Raw genomic sequence first — 17,068 nt, 5'->3', positions numbered from 1 at the left:
TTGCATTAAAAAAAAAAAATAATAAAAAAGGTGAAACACAACATAGACCTTTGCCTGTTTGAGAAATGTGGAAGAATGGAATATACCATGAAATCTGTTAGGATTGGCAGAACTCTCATGTGGGTGAGGGGGAAAATAGGTTTAGTCTCACACCACATCATCAGATCAGTTTAGTTCCAGCCATAAAAGTCATGTCACACCAGTCCAATATTTGTTAAAAAACTGTTTCAGTGGAAGAGAATATTTTGACTATTTTTACAGCAAGTATATGCCTTGGTAAAATTATATTTTCTTGCTTTGGTTTTTACAGCCCCTTTTCACAGGGTTACTTCCAGTATAGTACATTGCAAATGAATAGGGCAAGGCAAGAATAAGAAAGTTCTCAGGTTGTCTAACTGTGATTTCACTTAATTCTGAATTCAAGGTGAATGCATTTGGAACAACTGGCTCAGTTTCCATGTGTGATGATTCCACTGTCTATGTTGAGTGCCTGAGCAAGGATCGCCTGGGAGTGAACATCACGTGGAGGGCTCAGCTGGAAAACATCCCCACAGCTTCTCTCCCTGATTTACATGATATTGGTAATTTTTCTTTCTCTGATTTTTCTGTGGATTAAACCTGATTTGCTTTTAATCATTTTGCTTCCCTGTCTTTATAATGCTGGTGTTGTGTTTTTGAGCTTTTGGTGTTGATGTATTTCCCTTCTCAGGCTGTGACCACACAGTGGAAAGAAGCTATAATTGAATGTTTCTTTCAGATAGGACTGCAGCTGCCTTAACTAGGATTGCAAATTACTTTATCAGGCATGAGCTGAACTGTCCCAGATGTTAATTTCTATTGGAAAAGTCCTCAGTGGTGGAAAAGTGTTTATATTCATTGTATTCAGAGAAACACAATTCACACATTGTCAAAAACTCAAGTCATTTCTTCCAAGTTATTTTTTCTTTTTTTTTCCCATTTTCCCTCTTCTTCTATTAGTTGCATTACCTTTGACACTAAAGAATGATCCTTATCCTATAAGGAGACCCCTGTCTGGCAGATGTTTGCTGTGGTTTCCATAAGAGTAAGGGGTGGTGTAAGGAACTTCTTTCAAAGCAGTCAGTATTTTCCTTCAATATAAAATATATTAAAAATATCTCCCAAGTTCAAATTCCTTCTGTGGGCATATCAAGGACAGTGGCCTGTATCAAGAATAATGTGGCCAGCAGGACCAGGGCAGTGATTGACCTCCATACTCAGCACAGGTGAGGCCACACCTCGAATCCTGTGTTCATTTTTGGACCCCTCACTTCAAAAAGGATGTTGAGGTTCTAGAATGTTTCCAGAGAAGGGCAATGGAGCTGGGGAAGGGTCTGGAGCTCAACTCTGATGTGGAGCAGTTGAGGGAACTGGTGCTGTTTAGCCTGGAGAAAAGGGGAGATAGTGTTGCTTTCTACAGCTGCCTGAAAGGAGGTGGGAGTCATTCCCTTTTCCCAGGTCTCAAGTGACAGGACAAGAGGAAATGGGCTCAGGTAGTCCCAGGGGAGGTTCAGATTAGATATTAGAACTTTTTTTAATTGTGAGAATGGTCAGGCATTAGAACAAGCTGGCCAGGCAAGTGGTGGAGTCACTGTCTCTGCCAGTCTCTGCCAATGCTCAAGGGGTATCTGGATGTGTCACTTGAGGATGTCATTTAGGGGTGATTATGGTGCTGCTGGGTTGGTGGTTGGACTAGATTACCTTGAAAGTCTCTGCCAACCTTGGTGATTCTGTGTGACCTTGTCTCCAGTTTTACTGCTTTGGAATGGTGTTCCCAGCACTAAAAAGAAGTAACTCTGTCTGCATGTGTTCTTCCTTCTAACTTTGGGGCTTGGATATATGTGTCCTGCAGCAATTTTGCTTGAACATAACTGAATCAAAATCCTTCAGGACACAGATGGCAGCAGCAGTGGTCCTGTAGCTCCTGGCTCTACAGTTTGATATTGTTTACATCCATCCAGTTGTTCCATATTCTAAGGGAATCACAAAACACAGAATGATAGAATGGTTTGGCTTGGAAGGGACCTTTAAAGGTCATCTAGTCCAACACCTCTGCCATGGGCAGGGGCATCTTCAACTCAGTCAAGTTCCACAGAGTCCCTTCCAATCTGACCTTGCACATTTCCAGGGGTGGGGCATCCACTCTCTGGGAAACTTGAGATCAAATATTTCGCCACCATCACTGTAAAAAACTTCTTCCTAATGTCTAATCTAAATTTTATCTGATCTGAATTATATCTTATCTAATGTTTCATTGCCCCTGTGAATATTCAAGCAGTTTGCAGAAAGTGAATCAAAATATAAATGTGTTTGGTTTTATATTTGACTTTTCTTTTGAAAGTGTTCCTCTTTGAGAGAATTACCTTTTTGACCTTCTCCACTCTAAAAATTCCCTGTAGTACAAAAGTAGCTTTTTGAGGGAATGATTGTGTGGTTTTAGAAGAGACAGAGCAGAACCTGCTCTCTTTGTATGGCCATGGCACCATCATGTCCCATTAAATTCCAACTTCCAGTACCTGCTAAGGCAGCTTTGGGGCCTTCTGTTCGAGGTGAGTTTGGGTGTATTTAAACAGAGTAAAGTAAGACTGTAATTTTATAGATGCTGTACAGATTAATTATGGTGTTTGTTAGCATCCTTGTATTTCTGCATCTGCCTGTTTTTAACTTCAACCTATCAGTTTCTGTGTGGTTATCCATTCCTGTACTATGGAAATGTCTTTCATGCTATTTTGTTGTATTTTTTTTCCCCCTCTTTAGAAAATGCAATTGTTGGGGAAAATCTCATTGGAGCATTTATAAAAGAGATTAAAGATGGTGTTTTTCTGCTGCATTTGGATTCCAAGCAGTTCCTAGCAGATTCTGTCATTGATTTTCCCCGGGATGAAGAGTTTGATCTGTCTCCCCATGTGCAGCTCGGATGTAGAAGCGGGTTTAGAAGAATTTCATCTCCTGGGATAGCAGGCCCTAATTCACAAGGATGTGGTAGGTCTCATTTTTAGCTTTCCTTTCTTAGATGTAGTCAGGAATCAGTATAAAGCTGAAATGAGAAAGTCATCAGTGAACTTGTGTTTAAGGTTCATGTTTGAAAGGTGTGAGGCACCAATGTGAATGGGAGAGATGGGATTTAGTGCTTTGCTTACTGTTCATTCCTTTTGTTGAACCAATGATTTGGAAATATGCATCATGGCACTGACATTGTGTAGAGAGTTTTGTAAACATTTTTTTAGATTTTTGTAACATTTTACATCTGTCTGGTAATAGAAGGTCATTCTGTAATGCACATGATCCTTAATAAGAGGATTTCACAAAGATAATGTAGCCAGAGCTTCAGATAATGATCCATTACCTGGAATAGAAACCTAGAGGCAGAAATGCCAAAAGTCCTGATATTGTGAATTCCTGGGCCAAGTCTAGCCAGCTCAGATGGAAGCTTTCCTTGGTTCTGGCCAACACCCAGACCTAACTGCACTTCTGCCCTCTTTTCTTCTTTTTTCCTTCTGTTTAGTCTGCTTCCCTGGAACAGGCTGCCTTTCTGCCAGCATCCTGTTTAGGGCTGCCAAACCAGCCTTTTCCACAGCTCCCTGTGGCTGTGCCAACCTGTTCTTGGTACCAAGCCATGCTGCCAAAGTGCCTTGCCTTACCAGCCCCACTCTTGCTTCTATCAACACCAACCCTCCTTCAGATCCTGGTTTTTCTTGTTGGCCAGTTGTCCTCAATGAGTCCATGTCTCATTTATGCCACTTTTGGATTTATTCACTATCTCTAGCTTTTTTTTATCTAGGGAACAGAGGAGAGAGGTACCACTTGTAGATATAAGATAACAGAAGCAGGTTTGGGATAAGTTTTCTAATGGAGATGTTTTCAGATATTCATCACTTGATTGCTATGAAGTACATCAGAATATGTGAAAAAAACTTATCTCCCTGCTTGGTGTGGTGTTTCTAAGTTCAGAGTTTACTATGCCTGGGTAAGGTAATCAAGTGCTGAACACTTTTGAACTGCTGCAGTTTCCAGCCTGGACGTTTAATGGTAAATTGTCTGGAGGTTCAATTCCTCTCCACAGTCTGAAACACTTCAGATCTGGGTTATTTAAACACATAAAAAAAAAAAAAAAAAAAAAAAAAAAAAAAAAAAAAATTCCTGCTGAGTACAGAGTCCATAGCAACTTGCAGCTACCTAACAAGATATAGTGTTGTATTGCTTAAAGCTATCATTTTTTAAGTAGAATCCATCACCTAGAGCAGAACTTACAAAGAATTGGATCTTTCTGCCAAGTCCTGCGTGCCAGGCATAAAGGCCTCTAGGAAGCAGCGAATTAACTTGCCTTGTGAGTTAATTCATACATATTTGAACCAGCTAGCTGTGGAAAATGTCACTCAGTAAAATAGAGATCATAGATACGTGGAAAGGAGACAGTTTCCTCTCCAGCCTTTGACAGAGATTTCATATTCTAAGCTGTCATAGTGTACCTGCTGCTGGGCACTGGTTTGTGTTGCAGGACTGAGTATTTTATTCTGAACAGGGAACTTGGAATTCAGGTTCTGATTCTTCTAATATATATATATATATATGTATGGATATAATATATATATATACACATATATGGATATATACTGCTCATCCATCCTGTCTGGGCCTGTTTCCTCACTAATAATAGTGACAATTAGTAAGAAGCATCACCTGTGACTACAGAAAAAAAAATTGTGTGAGGGTGGCAGAGATTCTTTAGTCTGTTCTCTTTACTGTTAAGGCTTGTTCTTGAAATACAAATTGTGTTTTCAGATCCTGATCCTTTTGATTTGTTTGGTTTTATTTCATTGTTGGCGTCATTGCTTTTCCTTCAGGAAGCTCAGTAGCAACAGGTTTCTGGTGCTCTCAATAAACTTAATATATTCATTAATATATGGAAATGCAACTTACACAGATCTGCCTCTTTGTCTGTTGTATTTTCCTTACATCTTCCTTGCATCTATTGTTGTGTTGTTTCATGTTCTCCTGCCTGTCAAATGGGTAATATTTATCATATGTTAGTTTTTCTTATATGACATTTTTTCTTAGTCTCAGCCTTACACTTAGTTATGTTATGTCACAGGTATCTATGAATATGATTCTTTAAGAGTTGGGGATAACAATATTATTTTAGCTAAATTTTAACAGTTTCTTTTGCTAATGTATGACTTAAAACTTAGAGAGTTAGAAACTGTCCAGGGAGACTTTAGGAGCATAACCCTTCTCCCCCATTTATTTCAGGAAAAAACCTAAAGGCTGTTTGTAAATTAGCTTTGTCTTCTGCTGGTTCTTTTCATTTAAAAACCATTTATTAAAAACCTTTTTATTAAACCTTTTTATTTAAGAACCATTTTTATGCAGGCTTTTTTTATTTAAAATGCTCCATGATTCTATTAGATTTGCTTTAAACATAATATAACCCAAATGAAAGGGCTAGATTTATAGCTGATTGACTGCTTGAGACTTATTTCTAACAATTTATATCAAGAATCTGATATTCCACGGTTTTCCAGTATCCCTGGAGGAAAGCAGGAGCAGGGCAGCATTGGGCAATGATCAGCTGGGACAGATTTGAAGTTGCTCAGTGCAGTGAGAGCTGAGGCTTTTGTGAAATCACTTCTGTGTAACCACTTCAGTGAGCTGCTCCTCAGCCTGGATTTTGCAGCTTGTTCGCCTGGTACACAGAAGCCCAAGTCCAGTTAGAAGTGAGACCAGGATCCAAATTGCATGTGTGGGAGCAAGGGATTAAATTATTTATTTATTTATTTATTTATTTGCATTTTTTGTTTGTTTGGGTTTTTTATTTGTTTGTTTGTTTTTAATATATATTTTAATTGTTTTCCTGTTTAGGCTTTGATCCCACTGGTAAAACTTAGCTCTGGTATTTTTGTTGAAAGTTGTTCTCTAGTTTCTTATATTGTTAAAATGTATTAATTTCCATTCTTGAAAGAAGTACAATATAGTGGCTTGTCTCACTTGTAGGGTCAAACTGAACCTACGTGTATGACTGTATCAACATGGCCTGTAGCTGAACTGATAAGTCCCTCCAAGAGTTAAAGAGTCTAGAAAATGTGATTCTGCACCAACATTTTTACTGTTCTTTGTGCTCTTTTGTCAGTCCAACATGTGAAATGAAAGGCAATTTTTTCCTGCTCAAAATGTGATAAGAAACACAGATGTTTCTTTCACCTTGTGACTAAAACTACAAAAGAAAAGTAGAATGCTTTGAAAAGCTTAATTTGTTTCTTTTTAAACTTTAATTGCTTAATTAGCCTCTTCATTCATTGCATTTTGTCTTCAATTTAGGTGTGAATTTCTCATTTCACTGTAATTTCTCTGGTTGTTCAATGAGTATTACGCTTTTTGCATGTGTTGGAAATTGTCTTTAAAACATATCAGACACTTGTGTATTAGATGATGGGTTTTTGAAAGGAGAATTCTGACTCATCCAGGATTTTTTTTCATTCTGTAATTGATTTTATATATGCGTTTTACCCTGAGTAATTGCCTTGATTCATACTAGGAGGAAAATTTCAGTCTCACAGTTGAATCCTCCCAGACCTTCCCACTGGATTATTTACAGATGATGAAGGAAGATATGACAATTTTCCTACTAGCTGTCTTTTTAGTCTATTATAATTGAGGTGGTCCCATGAGTTAAATTCATTTACATTCTGGTGTGTTGGCCAGAACAGCAATTCATCACATGGGTTGTAGTGAGAATGGCCAATATTCCATTGCTGTTTCTCTCTCATGGAAGCTTAAACTTCTGTCAGCATGCAGGGCAAGAGCAGAAATAAAGTTTTGCACCTTGTCAAAGTCCCAAAATATACATTTGATAGTGTTTTGAAGGAAATCTACATCTGGGAAGCAGCTGTGAAATAACAAGCAGGGGTATTGTCCTGCAAATATGTCTGTGACTCTTCTGCTTTAATGTTCATTTGAATGCTCTGGAGGGAAAGACAGTATTCCATGACATCCCAGAAGACAAAGAATTTTCTCTGTAATATGCAACAGGTCAGCTGGAAATATTGCTCCTGATTATTTTGAAAATTATATAGATAAAGACTAAGAACATCATTGAGAGCACCTTTTTGTTTTGTGTTTGGGTTGTCATGTGCACAGCTAGTGGCTTTTAATCCAGCCCTTACTGTTTAGTTTGGAAGTGCTTAACAAAAATTTCTTTACCAGGAATTCTGAATAAAAGTGTTACCATATGGTAGATTTCTGTATGATGGTTTTGGAGTTTCTGCTCCTCAGAACCTTCCTGTTTCTGTTTGTAGTATTAAAAGTTACCCTTTTTGTAGCTTGTCTTCCTTTGTTTTTTTTCACAACTCATTCACCTGCATTATCTTATTACAAATGGATTTGACAGCTGGGAATCAGCCCTGGACTTGGCATTTCCAAAGAGCTTCATGTGCTCTAATTCAAGAAGAGATTTTGGGTGATCTGAGAAAACATATCACAGCCTATCTTCCTGTCATGAAGAGTTTAATGATCACTTAAAGGGTGTTTACTTTGTTCTACCACTTAGAAATACATATAGGAAGAGCTTGAAGCCTATGGCAAATCTATCAGCATTATATATATATATATACATTATGCATTTTATATTTATATTTATATTTATATATATTTATATTTATATTTGTATTTATGTATTTTTAATATATGTATATATATACACCCACATGTGTGCGCTAATGCCAGAAGTGGTTGAATTCCAAAGGAGTAATAAGGTGATTGTTCTCTTTGCAGTTGTTTGTCCTCCAGGCAGTTATTTCCAGAACAATGAATGCATTCCCTGCCCTCTTGGCTACTATCAGTATCAGACAGGACATTCCTTCTGTATCAAGTGTCCTGTGGGCAAAACTACCAACTCCTATGGAGCAATCACTGCTGATCACTGTAAGTTGGACTCATTTTTTCCATATCCTTTATTTTCTGGCTTCAAATATCTAATGATTTTTTTTATTCATCTCTAAGGTTTTTTAAAAAAAAATTAATCCTCCCTCTGAGGGTTTTTGGATGGATATGATCCCTTCTGCATACATTCAAAAGCATTTTACAAAGTACAAACTGTCTGGTTTTTTGACCAAAAATGCATGAGAAACAAGTGGTCAGTCTCATCCAGGATGTTGTGGTTCCTCTAGACATGTTCATTGTCCTCAGGAATGATATCTGGGTGTTCAGTATCAGTAAGAAGCTTCTTATGAAGTTCATTTATTGTCATTTCCATGAACACTAAAATAGTCTTGTTTTGTGTAGTTCTTTCCCCTTCAAATACAAGCACTTCTCACAAAGCAACTATTGAAATGTTCACTCAAGCTGATGAATTCAGCTTAAATGATTTGGTTTTTTCATGCAGTTCTGTACAGAAAATCAGTTATTAGGCACAAATTCAGTTTTGTCTACAGAATTATATTAAATAAGATATAAATAAGAGTAATAAGAATGGGCTTCTTGGGAAGTGTCATTGAGTATATTGTCTACTTTGTTCTCTTTCAGCCTCTTTGTTCTCTTAAGTGGGATAAACCTCCCATTTTTATTGTAATGTACCCCGATATCAATTAGCTTTTGCCTATGGTTGTCATTATTCTTTTCCATATGTGCTCCCTGGGTAGGTATTGGACTTGTGTCTTTAAGAGTTTGCTCCTTGGGGTTTAAAAATTTCCATTTGCAATTTTTTTTACTAATCCTGTTCCCTGTCTGGTTTTTACCTTTTACCTTTCCACTTTACCTTTGTGCTGCACCTCAGCTCCAGCCCTCTCCAAAAGGCCAGGTTACACATTACCTCCCTCCTTTCTTTCAGTCCCTGCTGTCTCCTTGCAGAGTCTGAAGGATTTTTCTGAATTTATTGGTGTGATAGCTCTTCTCATTGCTCACAGCATTCCACAGATCCACTGCAGCAAACCTGGATCAAAGTACAGCTCCTTCTCCTCACTTTGCCTTACAGTACTGGAAATACAGCAACAGAGATTTGATGCATGACAGAGAATCAAAAAATGTTTGAAACACAAATTGAAGTAGCAACAAAGCAGTGAGACTACCATGCTTCAGAGTGTGCAAATACTGTGCAAATCTCAGCTTAATTTTCAGTCAAGTCTCTGCTGTGCTCAGGAGACTTTTGTCCCACAGCTCTGAAACATTGTCCTACTGCATTGGCAGGACCAGTGACTGCACAGGAGGTTCCCTCTGAACATCAGAAAATGTTTTTTGCTGTGAGGACAACCAAGATGTCACTCCCAGGTTGCCCAGGGAGGCTGTGGAGTCCTTGGAGATGGGTGAAATCCATCTGGACAGCGTTCTGCACAGCCAGCTCCAGGTGGCCCTGCCTGGGCAGGGGCCTCTGACCTTACAACTTCCAGAGGTCCTGTCCAGCTTCTGAGCTCTGTGAAACTCAGTGTCAGCATTATCAAAGAGCCTTTTTCCCTTCTGCTCCCTTTCACCAGGTGTCACCCCGTGCCAGAGCAGAGAGCAGGTCCTGCAGTGTGATGGAGGTGGCCAGTACAGACCTTCCCAGCAGGACCCTGCCACCAAGAAATCCTTCTGTGTGGACAGCTCTGGGGCAGCCCTGGGCTGGACTGAAACAGAGGATGTCCTGACAGATGAGCAGTGCTTGGGTAAGTGGCAGAAGGATATTTTGGATATGCTTTGACCCCTCAGAGGTGAAGCTTCATTATGAAGAGCACTCCAAAGCTTATGGGGATTCACTGTCCCATAGTTATTCACTTTCTCATACTTGTGGCCTCTGCCTTAAGCCACATTCCTCCTTAGTTTTGCATTTCTTGACTACACTGGGGAAGGTATTTCTGGTAAGGGAAGAGAGAGAAGCAGGTTTCCTGCACTCTCAGATGGCTGCCAGCTTTTGATGTTTGTTGACCTTGTGCTCTCTGCTTGAAAACCCAAAGGAGTAATGAGAGGGCTAATGAGAAAGAAGCAGAATTATTAATTTCTTTGTAAAATTATCCCTCAACTGGGTATTCATGGGAAATAGAATATTTTCAGCAATGACCTCAGAGCCGCAACATAACATTACCCTCTGGGCCCCTGCTGTAAGGTATCTGACTTGGGGAACACATCCTAGCAGGCTGGAAGAGGTTACTTCTGCCTGAATACAGCTGCAAAATGCTGGTTTTCAAGGACGAAAAACTTGAAAAAACAAAGAAAGTCATGTATCAAACAGTCCCCAGACTGCCTGCAGTAAGGTCTAATTACACCTCCCAGCCTCAAAGCTTTTTCCCAGAATTTTTATTTGCTCATCATATGATTGGTATTAAATTTAATGGAATATTCTGTTTAGAAACTGATGTCATGGTGTGCTTTGAATTAGGCAATGTCTTATGATAAGTGTGATCAGTGGAAGGAGTGTGAAAAGTAAAGTCCTCAGCTGTGAAGAGGTTGCAAAATTATCTTCAGTTAAAATAACTTTTTTTCCTCTGAGCATACTCAGAGACTGATCACAGTTATGAACATGAGGTGAAAGCCTCTGTTGCTCTCAATCATTGGGTTGTTAGGATGTTTCTCTGCAGAGAGGACTCAGGATCTTAATTCTCCTGTTACCATGACCCTTTCTGCTTGGGTATTTCTGACTCTGTGCAGGATGTAGCAGTTGTAGATAGTTGTGCTTGGTTTTGTGGGTCATGCTAGAAGATGTCACCACAAATATTTATGACTGTTGAAAATTCATTTATGACTCTTTATAAACACAGCAACAATGTGTCATGGAGTCACAGAATGGCTTGGGTTGGAAGGGATCTTAAAGATCCTCTACTTCCAAGCCCCTGCCATGGGCAGGGTGAGCTGTGCTCTCTCAAATGTGCTGGTGTGTGGTGATGTTCACAGGGGTCCCAGGATGAGGGAAGGGATGAGAATCTTGACTCCATGTTTCAGAAGGCTGATTTATTATTTTATTATATATATTTTATTAAAAGAAAATGATATATTAAAACTACACTAAAATAATAGAAGAAAGAATTTCATCAGAAGGTTAGAAAAGAATAGAAAGGAATGATAATAAAATCTTGTGACTGACCAGAGTCTGAGCCAGCTGGACTGTGATTGGCCATTAATTAAAAACAACCACATGAGACCAATCAAAGATGCACCTGTTGCATTCCACAGCAGCAGATATTTATTGTTTGCATTTCATTTCTGAGGCCTCAACTTCTCAGGAGAAAAATCCCAGCAAAAGGATTTTTCAGAAAATATGCCTGTGGCACTGGTACATCAACCTGTGGATACACTGTGCCCAATCCCATGGTAATAGAGGTAGCAGCAGCCTCAGAAGGGTGGTGGTGGCCCTGTGTGTCCTCTCACCAGCCTGTAACCCTCTGCAGGGCACAGACAGGGCCAAACCTTCTGGAGCCTGGATTTTCACCCCATTTAGTGACCTTTGGGGTTTCCATCTCTAGACCCCGTGAGCTTTTCCCAGTGTGTGAACAGTGCTGCTTGTCAGACTCCTCACATGGGCAGGTCCAGTGCAGAGGGGGCAGGTAAATGGTTTAGTCAGTAAAGTGACAGTCAGGTGTGAAAAGTGGAGTGGAGGAGTAATAAAGCAGCATGTAGGACATACTGGATTGCATATAGTCTTGGGGCTGAAGTCAGTGGGTGTGTTGGGAAGTTTTCTCTTTTCACAAACAGAACTGGACTGCTGGGGTACATTCCTTGAGCTTTTATTGCAGCATCAGCCTCATTACATGGCTGAGACAATAGAAAAATGACAAAAGCTCACTTACTGCTAGCAACAGCCAAAGATTTCTTTGTTACAGAACATTTTAAGAACTTTCTAGTCAATAGCCCATTGCTAAAGCTTGCAGACAGTTGTTCTAGCCAATCACTAAAAGCACATGTTCACCTGCTTCACACAATGCTTGCTTGTCTGCTTTCTATTAACAATACACAATATTTCATTCTTAAGCTTAAAACCTTCTACTGTCTTGCTAAGCATATTTTTCTGCACTCTTAAGGTTTATCTTAGCCAAGCCCAAAACTCAAGCTATTGTTTCATGTCTTGCTTGCTGTACTATTGTAACTTTTTTTACTTTCAGACTTTGCAGCTGCAGCTAGTTCTAATTTCTCTGCTCTTTCTGTTTCTAATGCCTGCTTTTCCCAGCTTTCTGAAAATCTTCTTACCTTTACTATTTCCCACAGTTGAGATCAGGCTGTTGTGTTTCTGGATTTCCTGCCTAACCAAGTGCTGCTGGAGCTGGCTCTTGTTCCTGTGTCTGATTGGAGAAAGTTTGTTTCCCCTTTGACTCAATAGTTGGTTCAATGCCCTGAACAAGTAATGAGAGATGGCAGGTCTGCTGCTGGAAGAGAAGCCTCACTGAAAAGTAAAATCCCAACCCACTCCTGGCTAACTGGTTTTTAAAACATCTTGTGAAACTTTTTATTCCAAAGCAGAAATTCTACCCTCACGCCATCTGTCTCCCAAATTATCTGTGAGGTTATGGTACATCATTTAATGAGCAAACCCCTTTCCCCACAGAATTCTTCAAGCTTAATTTCTACCTAACGTCTTTGTTTGCAGCATGGAAACTGATAATACTACTTGGTTGGGGTTTTTTGTTGTCTTTGTTTTAGTGCTCAGAAAATTTGAAAGAGTTCCTGCCTCCAACCTGATTTATGGACCAGAAGAAGCTCAAATTCTTCAGTCCCAGTCATTTGGGGGAGACCTGCAAAGCACATATTTTCAATGTATTTCAGGTGAGAAAAAGTGTTGCCTGTAGAGGCAACACTAATAATTGTGGCAAATAATTATATTTTCATGTGAGTTTATAGTTAAGTTCCTGGATGAAATATATATTCTGCAGTTTCTCACTAATTAACTGCAAGATATTTACAACTTTTGGTGGCCTTGGTTCAGGGAGGAGATTGATGTTTCTTTCAGAAAGAAGTCTTCTGACTTTACACACTACTTCAGACAAGTCATCTGACTTTAAAGCCAGTTGATGTAGTTTGCAATATGAGTGAGAACTGAGATTTAAACCAGGAAACATTCATCAGACTGTGCAGATGTGTAGACAAAAGAAGAATTAGGTGTTCAGAACATATGAAAAGACAGCTTTTACCTCTTCAAAAATTATCTGATTGGCACATAAATTGGAATAATCATCATTGCATACATCAGAAGGGCATTATAAGGAGTTCAGAGATATTCCTCTGCCAGTTTTTGCAGCTTATCTACTATATTGCATCTAGTGTAAGTTAGTTCAGAATCACCTAGAACCCAGAGGAATCAGCAAACTGCTTTCAGGGTGCTTTGAGTCAGTCTTACCTTGTGTCTCCTAAAGCTCAGGCTATGAAAGGAGGCAGAGGGACATGTTCAAAATAAAAGCTCTCTGCAGTAATAGAGATGTCTAAAATTCTGACAAATCAGTGGCTGTGTGTCATATGCTATGGTCTAGTTGGAGCAATCACCTCTCATACTGAGAACTGAATATGTGAAGCCTTTTATTACTAGGATGATTTTCCTTCATGACCTCATCCTGGCTCTATAATTTTAAGATTTCTTGCACCTTCCCCTGAAAATTGATATCTTCAAAAGCAAGACACTGAACTGAGAGAGCTGGGGAGGAAATCATGCCCCTCTGCCAACCTATCTGGTTCCATCTCATAGCTGTGTTTTCTTTGTAAGTTATGTAAATAAATGGTGGCACAACTAGAAAATATTACTGCTGAAGTTCTCATTCAGGGAGGAGGGTTAATCTATCCCTCTAAGGTGAGATAGTTGAGCTTGCATTTCAGCTGATGTTTTGATCTAAGGTGGTTGATTTTGTACTAAAGATTTGGAAAGTGTTTCACCTGGGCTAGGAGCAGAGCTGTGGCATTAAGTTAATGGTGAATGTGTAAGGGCAGAAGGATCTTCCCCTAAATCTGGAGGGGATGGCTTTTTCTCCCTTAAACTGGCCAGGGATGGCTCTTTCTCCCTTACAGAGGCCAGAGGATTGCTGCAGGGGCAGCCAGCATGATTGAAGAGTTTGAAATTAGAGGTTTCCCTCCTTCCTATCACTCTGATATTTGTCACAACCTCCTTGCCATGGGGTTACTGTATCAGGCAGGTGTGATGTGCTGGCAAAGTGGTTCATGAGAGTCCTGCCTCAAGCAAAATTGTCAGCAGACTTTAAGTATTTGGGTGTGTGGTCAGACCTGTCTCAGCTGTTTATATCATCAGGTAATGAACAACTTTCTGCATTAATTTAATTAAATTTAAAGTCCTTAATTCTCTACTAAAGTAGTTGAGTACTAAAGTTCATTTGGCTAATTAAATTCATGTATGATAGACATAAGGAAATCTTCATAAGTAGCAGTAAACTGTGGAATTTGTAGCAAATTTTCATGTGAGGTGCTTGGAAACCTAAAATTTCCTTCCTGTTTTTCAGGCTGTGAGAGGGAAGATGCCTGTGGCTTTGCAATTGTAACTCCTGCTGGTACTGAAGTGCTCTGTGAGTTATACAGTGCTGCTGATGCCAACTTCAACTGCACCACCTCTGGATTGGTAAGAATGATCATATTTAAAAATATATGTTTATCACAGTGCTGTGTGTCCAATGTAAGTAAAGATCACAGAAGAAATGCAGGTTGTCACCTGACCCCTTGGACATTGCTCTTCCCCATGGCAGTGATGAATCCCTGCAAACTGGTAAAGCAGCTACACCCAGATGTTTCCAAAAATGACATCTGAACACCTCAGTGTTTGAAACATCACCCAGCACTGTTTTCCCTAAATCATGCTGAGCATCTGCAGATAGGATATCAGGTTGGTTTAAAAAGAGGGTTAATCTGGATAGTCCAAACTAGAAGTAGCCAGGTCAGTAATCAGGCCACCTGAAACAATCCTACTTTCTGAGTTCCTTCCTGTAGCCCAGGGTTTGAACTGTGTGCTCTTTATCACTGTGCTATTTTCCTAGTCACTATTTTAAACAGCAATGTGGCATTGAGGAGATGAGATATCAGCTGGATTGTGTAAAAATTGTCTGTATGAGAAAGACTAAAAAATGTCCACATGGAGTTGTGCTGTGATAACCTTTGTGTTGCTCATTGCTCCCCATTAGTTTCTTAATAAAGAAAATGTATTTTAGGAGAGGAAATCCATTAGGTTGCATTTATTTTGCTTGCCTGTTTTCTGTCTCAGGTGCAAGGTGTCCTGGGGAACCCTGCTGCCACCAGCATCAGTGGCCTCAGCTGCTTTCTGCGTGTCAGGAACCCAGAGGGAGATGCCCTGATGGCCTTTTTGAAGAGAGGTACCAGATGTGAATCCCTCACCTAACTCTGACTCTGTGTCCAAGATGGTAGTTGCTTCTGTACAGGACTAAATTTGGGAGCATCTTTGTTTAAGAAGACACAATACTTTAAAGAGGTCAACATTTAGTGACAGTCCAGAAACTTCAACAAATCTTTTTTTCATATCTTGATCCCTAGAAATTAGGAATACTTTTGTGAGCCATTTTGATGATTTTTGCCAGCAACTAGTCCCATAAAAACTCAAAATCTATCCCGTGTATTTTTGTTATGACTTCTCTTAACTAAGCAGTTTGTTATTTGAATACATAAGGCATTATTAATGACCAGCCTGTACATAATTTAACTTCACTTTACTTTTGCATGTGAATATTGTTCTAGTAATACATCAGCCAAGAAGTAAACAGCTCTCCATGAATCCCAAAATATTTCAGCTGAACTAATGAATGCATGAGAAAAAATTTATTTATTTATTTATGGCCTGAGTGAAGCTGACAGCACCACAGACATTGTGTGTCCAGCTTTAATTGTCATGCCAAACTGGAAGCAAGATAATCAAATGCTGCAGGGTTTGAGTCAAAACTCTTTGGTTTTACCATGTTCTTTTTACTTCTATCCAAACCTCTGAGGCACTATTTATTAATGTTAATAAAAAATAAAAGATCTAAGTCTCACCTGAAAATAAATCAAGTCCCCTGAGCTAGTCGTGATTGGTATAATCTTTTAAATGCCAGATCTATTCTAGTTTTCTGGATCCAAAATTCTATGAATGATGCCCTCCTATTTAGAAGAAGTCTTAATTGCAGATGCAGCCATGCTGGCCAAATGACACATTTTACTTTTTAAATGGGATAAATTTGTTTCATTTTGATCTGGGTGTTACTAACAGTGTAACTGAGTGCTTGAAGGTGGAATATTATCAACCTTACGGCATAGATCAGTTTAGGAGCTCTTTGCTGGCAGTGCATTACAACCAGCTACTCAGGAATAATGGCACCATGTCATTTGATGATCTTATCTTGCTTCTGAAACTCAAAACCCAGAAAAAGACTTTTAAAACTGAATTGTCTGCAGGCAATTCAAAAATATTCCTTGAGCTCCCCTTGAGCTCCTTTCCCTTTGTGTCTCCCCAGGACCAGAATTCAGCTCCTCTGGACTGAAGGCCTTTGAGAGGACTGGCTTCCAGAATGTTCTGTCGGGCGTGTACCGCTCCCTCGTGCTCCCAGCAGCCAGCACATCCCTGACTGATGCTCAGCTGCTCTGCAGGCAGGAGTGCAGCCAGGACTCCTGCTGTGATGGGTTCATCCTGAGCCAGCTCCTGCTGGATGCAGGTACTGCCTGCCTGCCCAGGAAAGCAGTGCTGAATGAGCAGGAGTCATTGTTGGACACCGTGCACCCACCTCTGCACCATACCTGTCTCTACATCACTGACTTTTCTTTGGTGTTGGGAAGGTTTGAGTAATGCCCAAGACCTGAGGTAGCAACGTGCTCTTGGAACAAAAATGGGCATTTTGAAGGGAAAAGCCTGACAGAGTTCCAGCAGTGTTTGGGCAATGCTCTTGGGAGCATGGTGGGACTCTGTGCAGGGCCAGGAATTGGACTCAGGGATCCTTGTGGGTCTCTTCCAACTCAGCCTGTTCTCTGTGTGTGTGACATCTCCATCTGGATGAGACAAATTGTTCTGAAGACACCTCTCTCCATACATAGACAACTTGGTTACCAGAAGTTGGTGCCTTTCAGCTGATGCAGGAACTGAGAAGGTGCCTCCAGACAGAGTTTTTGTGGTGCAAATGAAAAT

General features: G+C 39.9%; 1 protein-coding gene across 1 annotated transcript in view; it reads left to right on the top strand.

Annotated features, from left to right (window-relative positions):
• The window catches only part of TG (thyroglobulin), a 148,927-nt gene that overhangs the window by 31,950 nt on the left and 99,909 nt on the right, over positions 1–17,068 (top strand). Inside the window, exons 19-26 of the mRNA XM_054273266.1 lie at positions 425–581; positions 2,776–3,000; positions 7,786–7,935; positions 9,480–9,650; positions 12,613–12,735; positions 14,412–14,527; positions 15,164–15,272; positions 16,404–16,601. Coding sequence (XP_054129241.1) covers positions 425–581; positions 2,776–3,000; positions 7,786–7,935; positions 9,480–9,650; positions 12,613–12,735; positions 14,412–14,527; positions 15,164–15,272; positions 16,404–16,601 — 1,249 coding nt within the window. The remainder of the gene's footprint in view (positions 1–424; positions 582–2,775; positions 3,001–7,785; positions 7,936–9,479; positions 9,651–12,612; positions 12,736–14,411; positions 14,528–15,163; positions 15,273–16,403; positions 16,602–17,068) is intronic.

The sequence above is a fragment of the Melozone crissalis genome, unplaced genomic scaffold (genome assembly GCF_028551555.1).
Source record: "Melozone crissalis strain CALT ecotype California unplaced genomic scaffold, PUWL_Pcris_2 ptg000002l_1, whole genome shotgun sequence".
Taxonomy (NCBI): Eukaryota; Metazoa; Chordata; class Aves; order Passeriformes; family Passerellidae; genus Melozone; species Melozone crissalis.
This window is presented reverse-complemented; position numbering and strand designations above follow the sequence as displayed.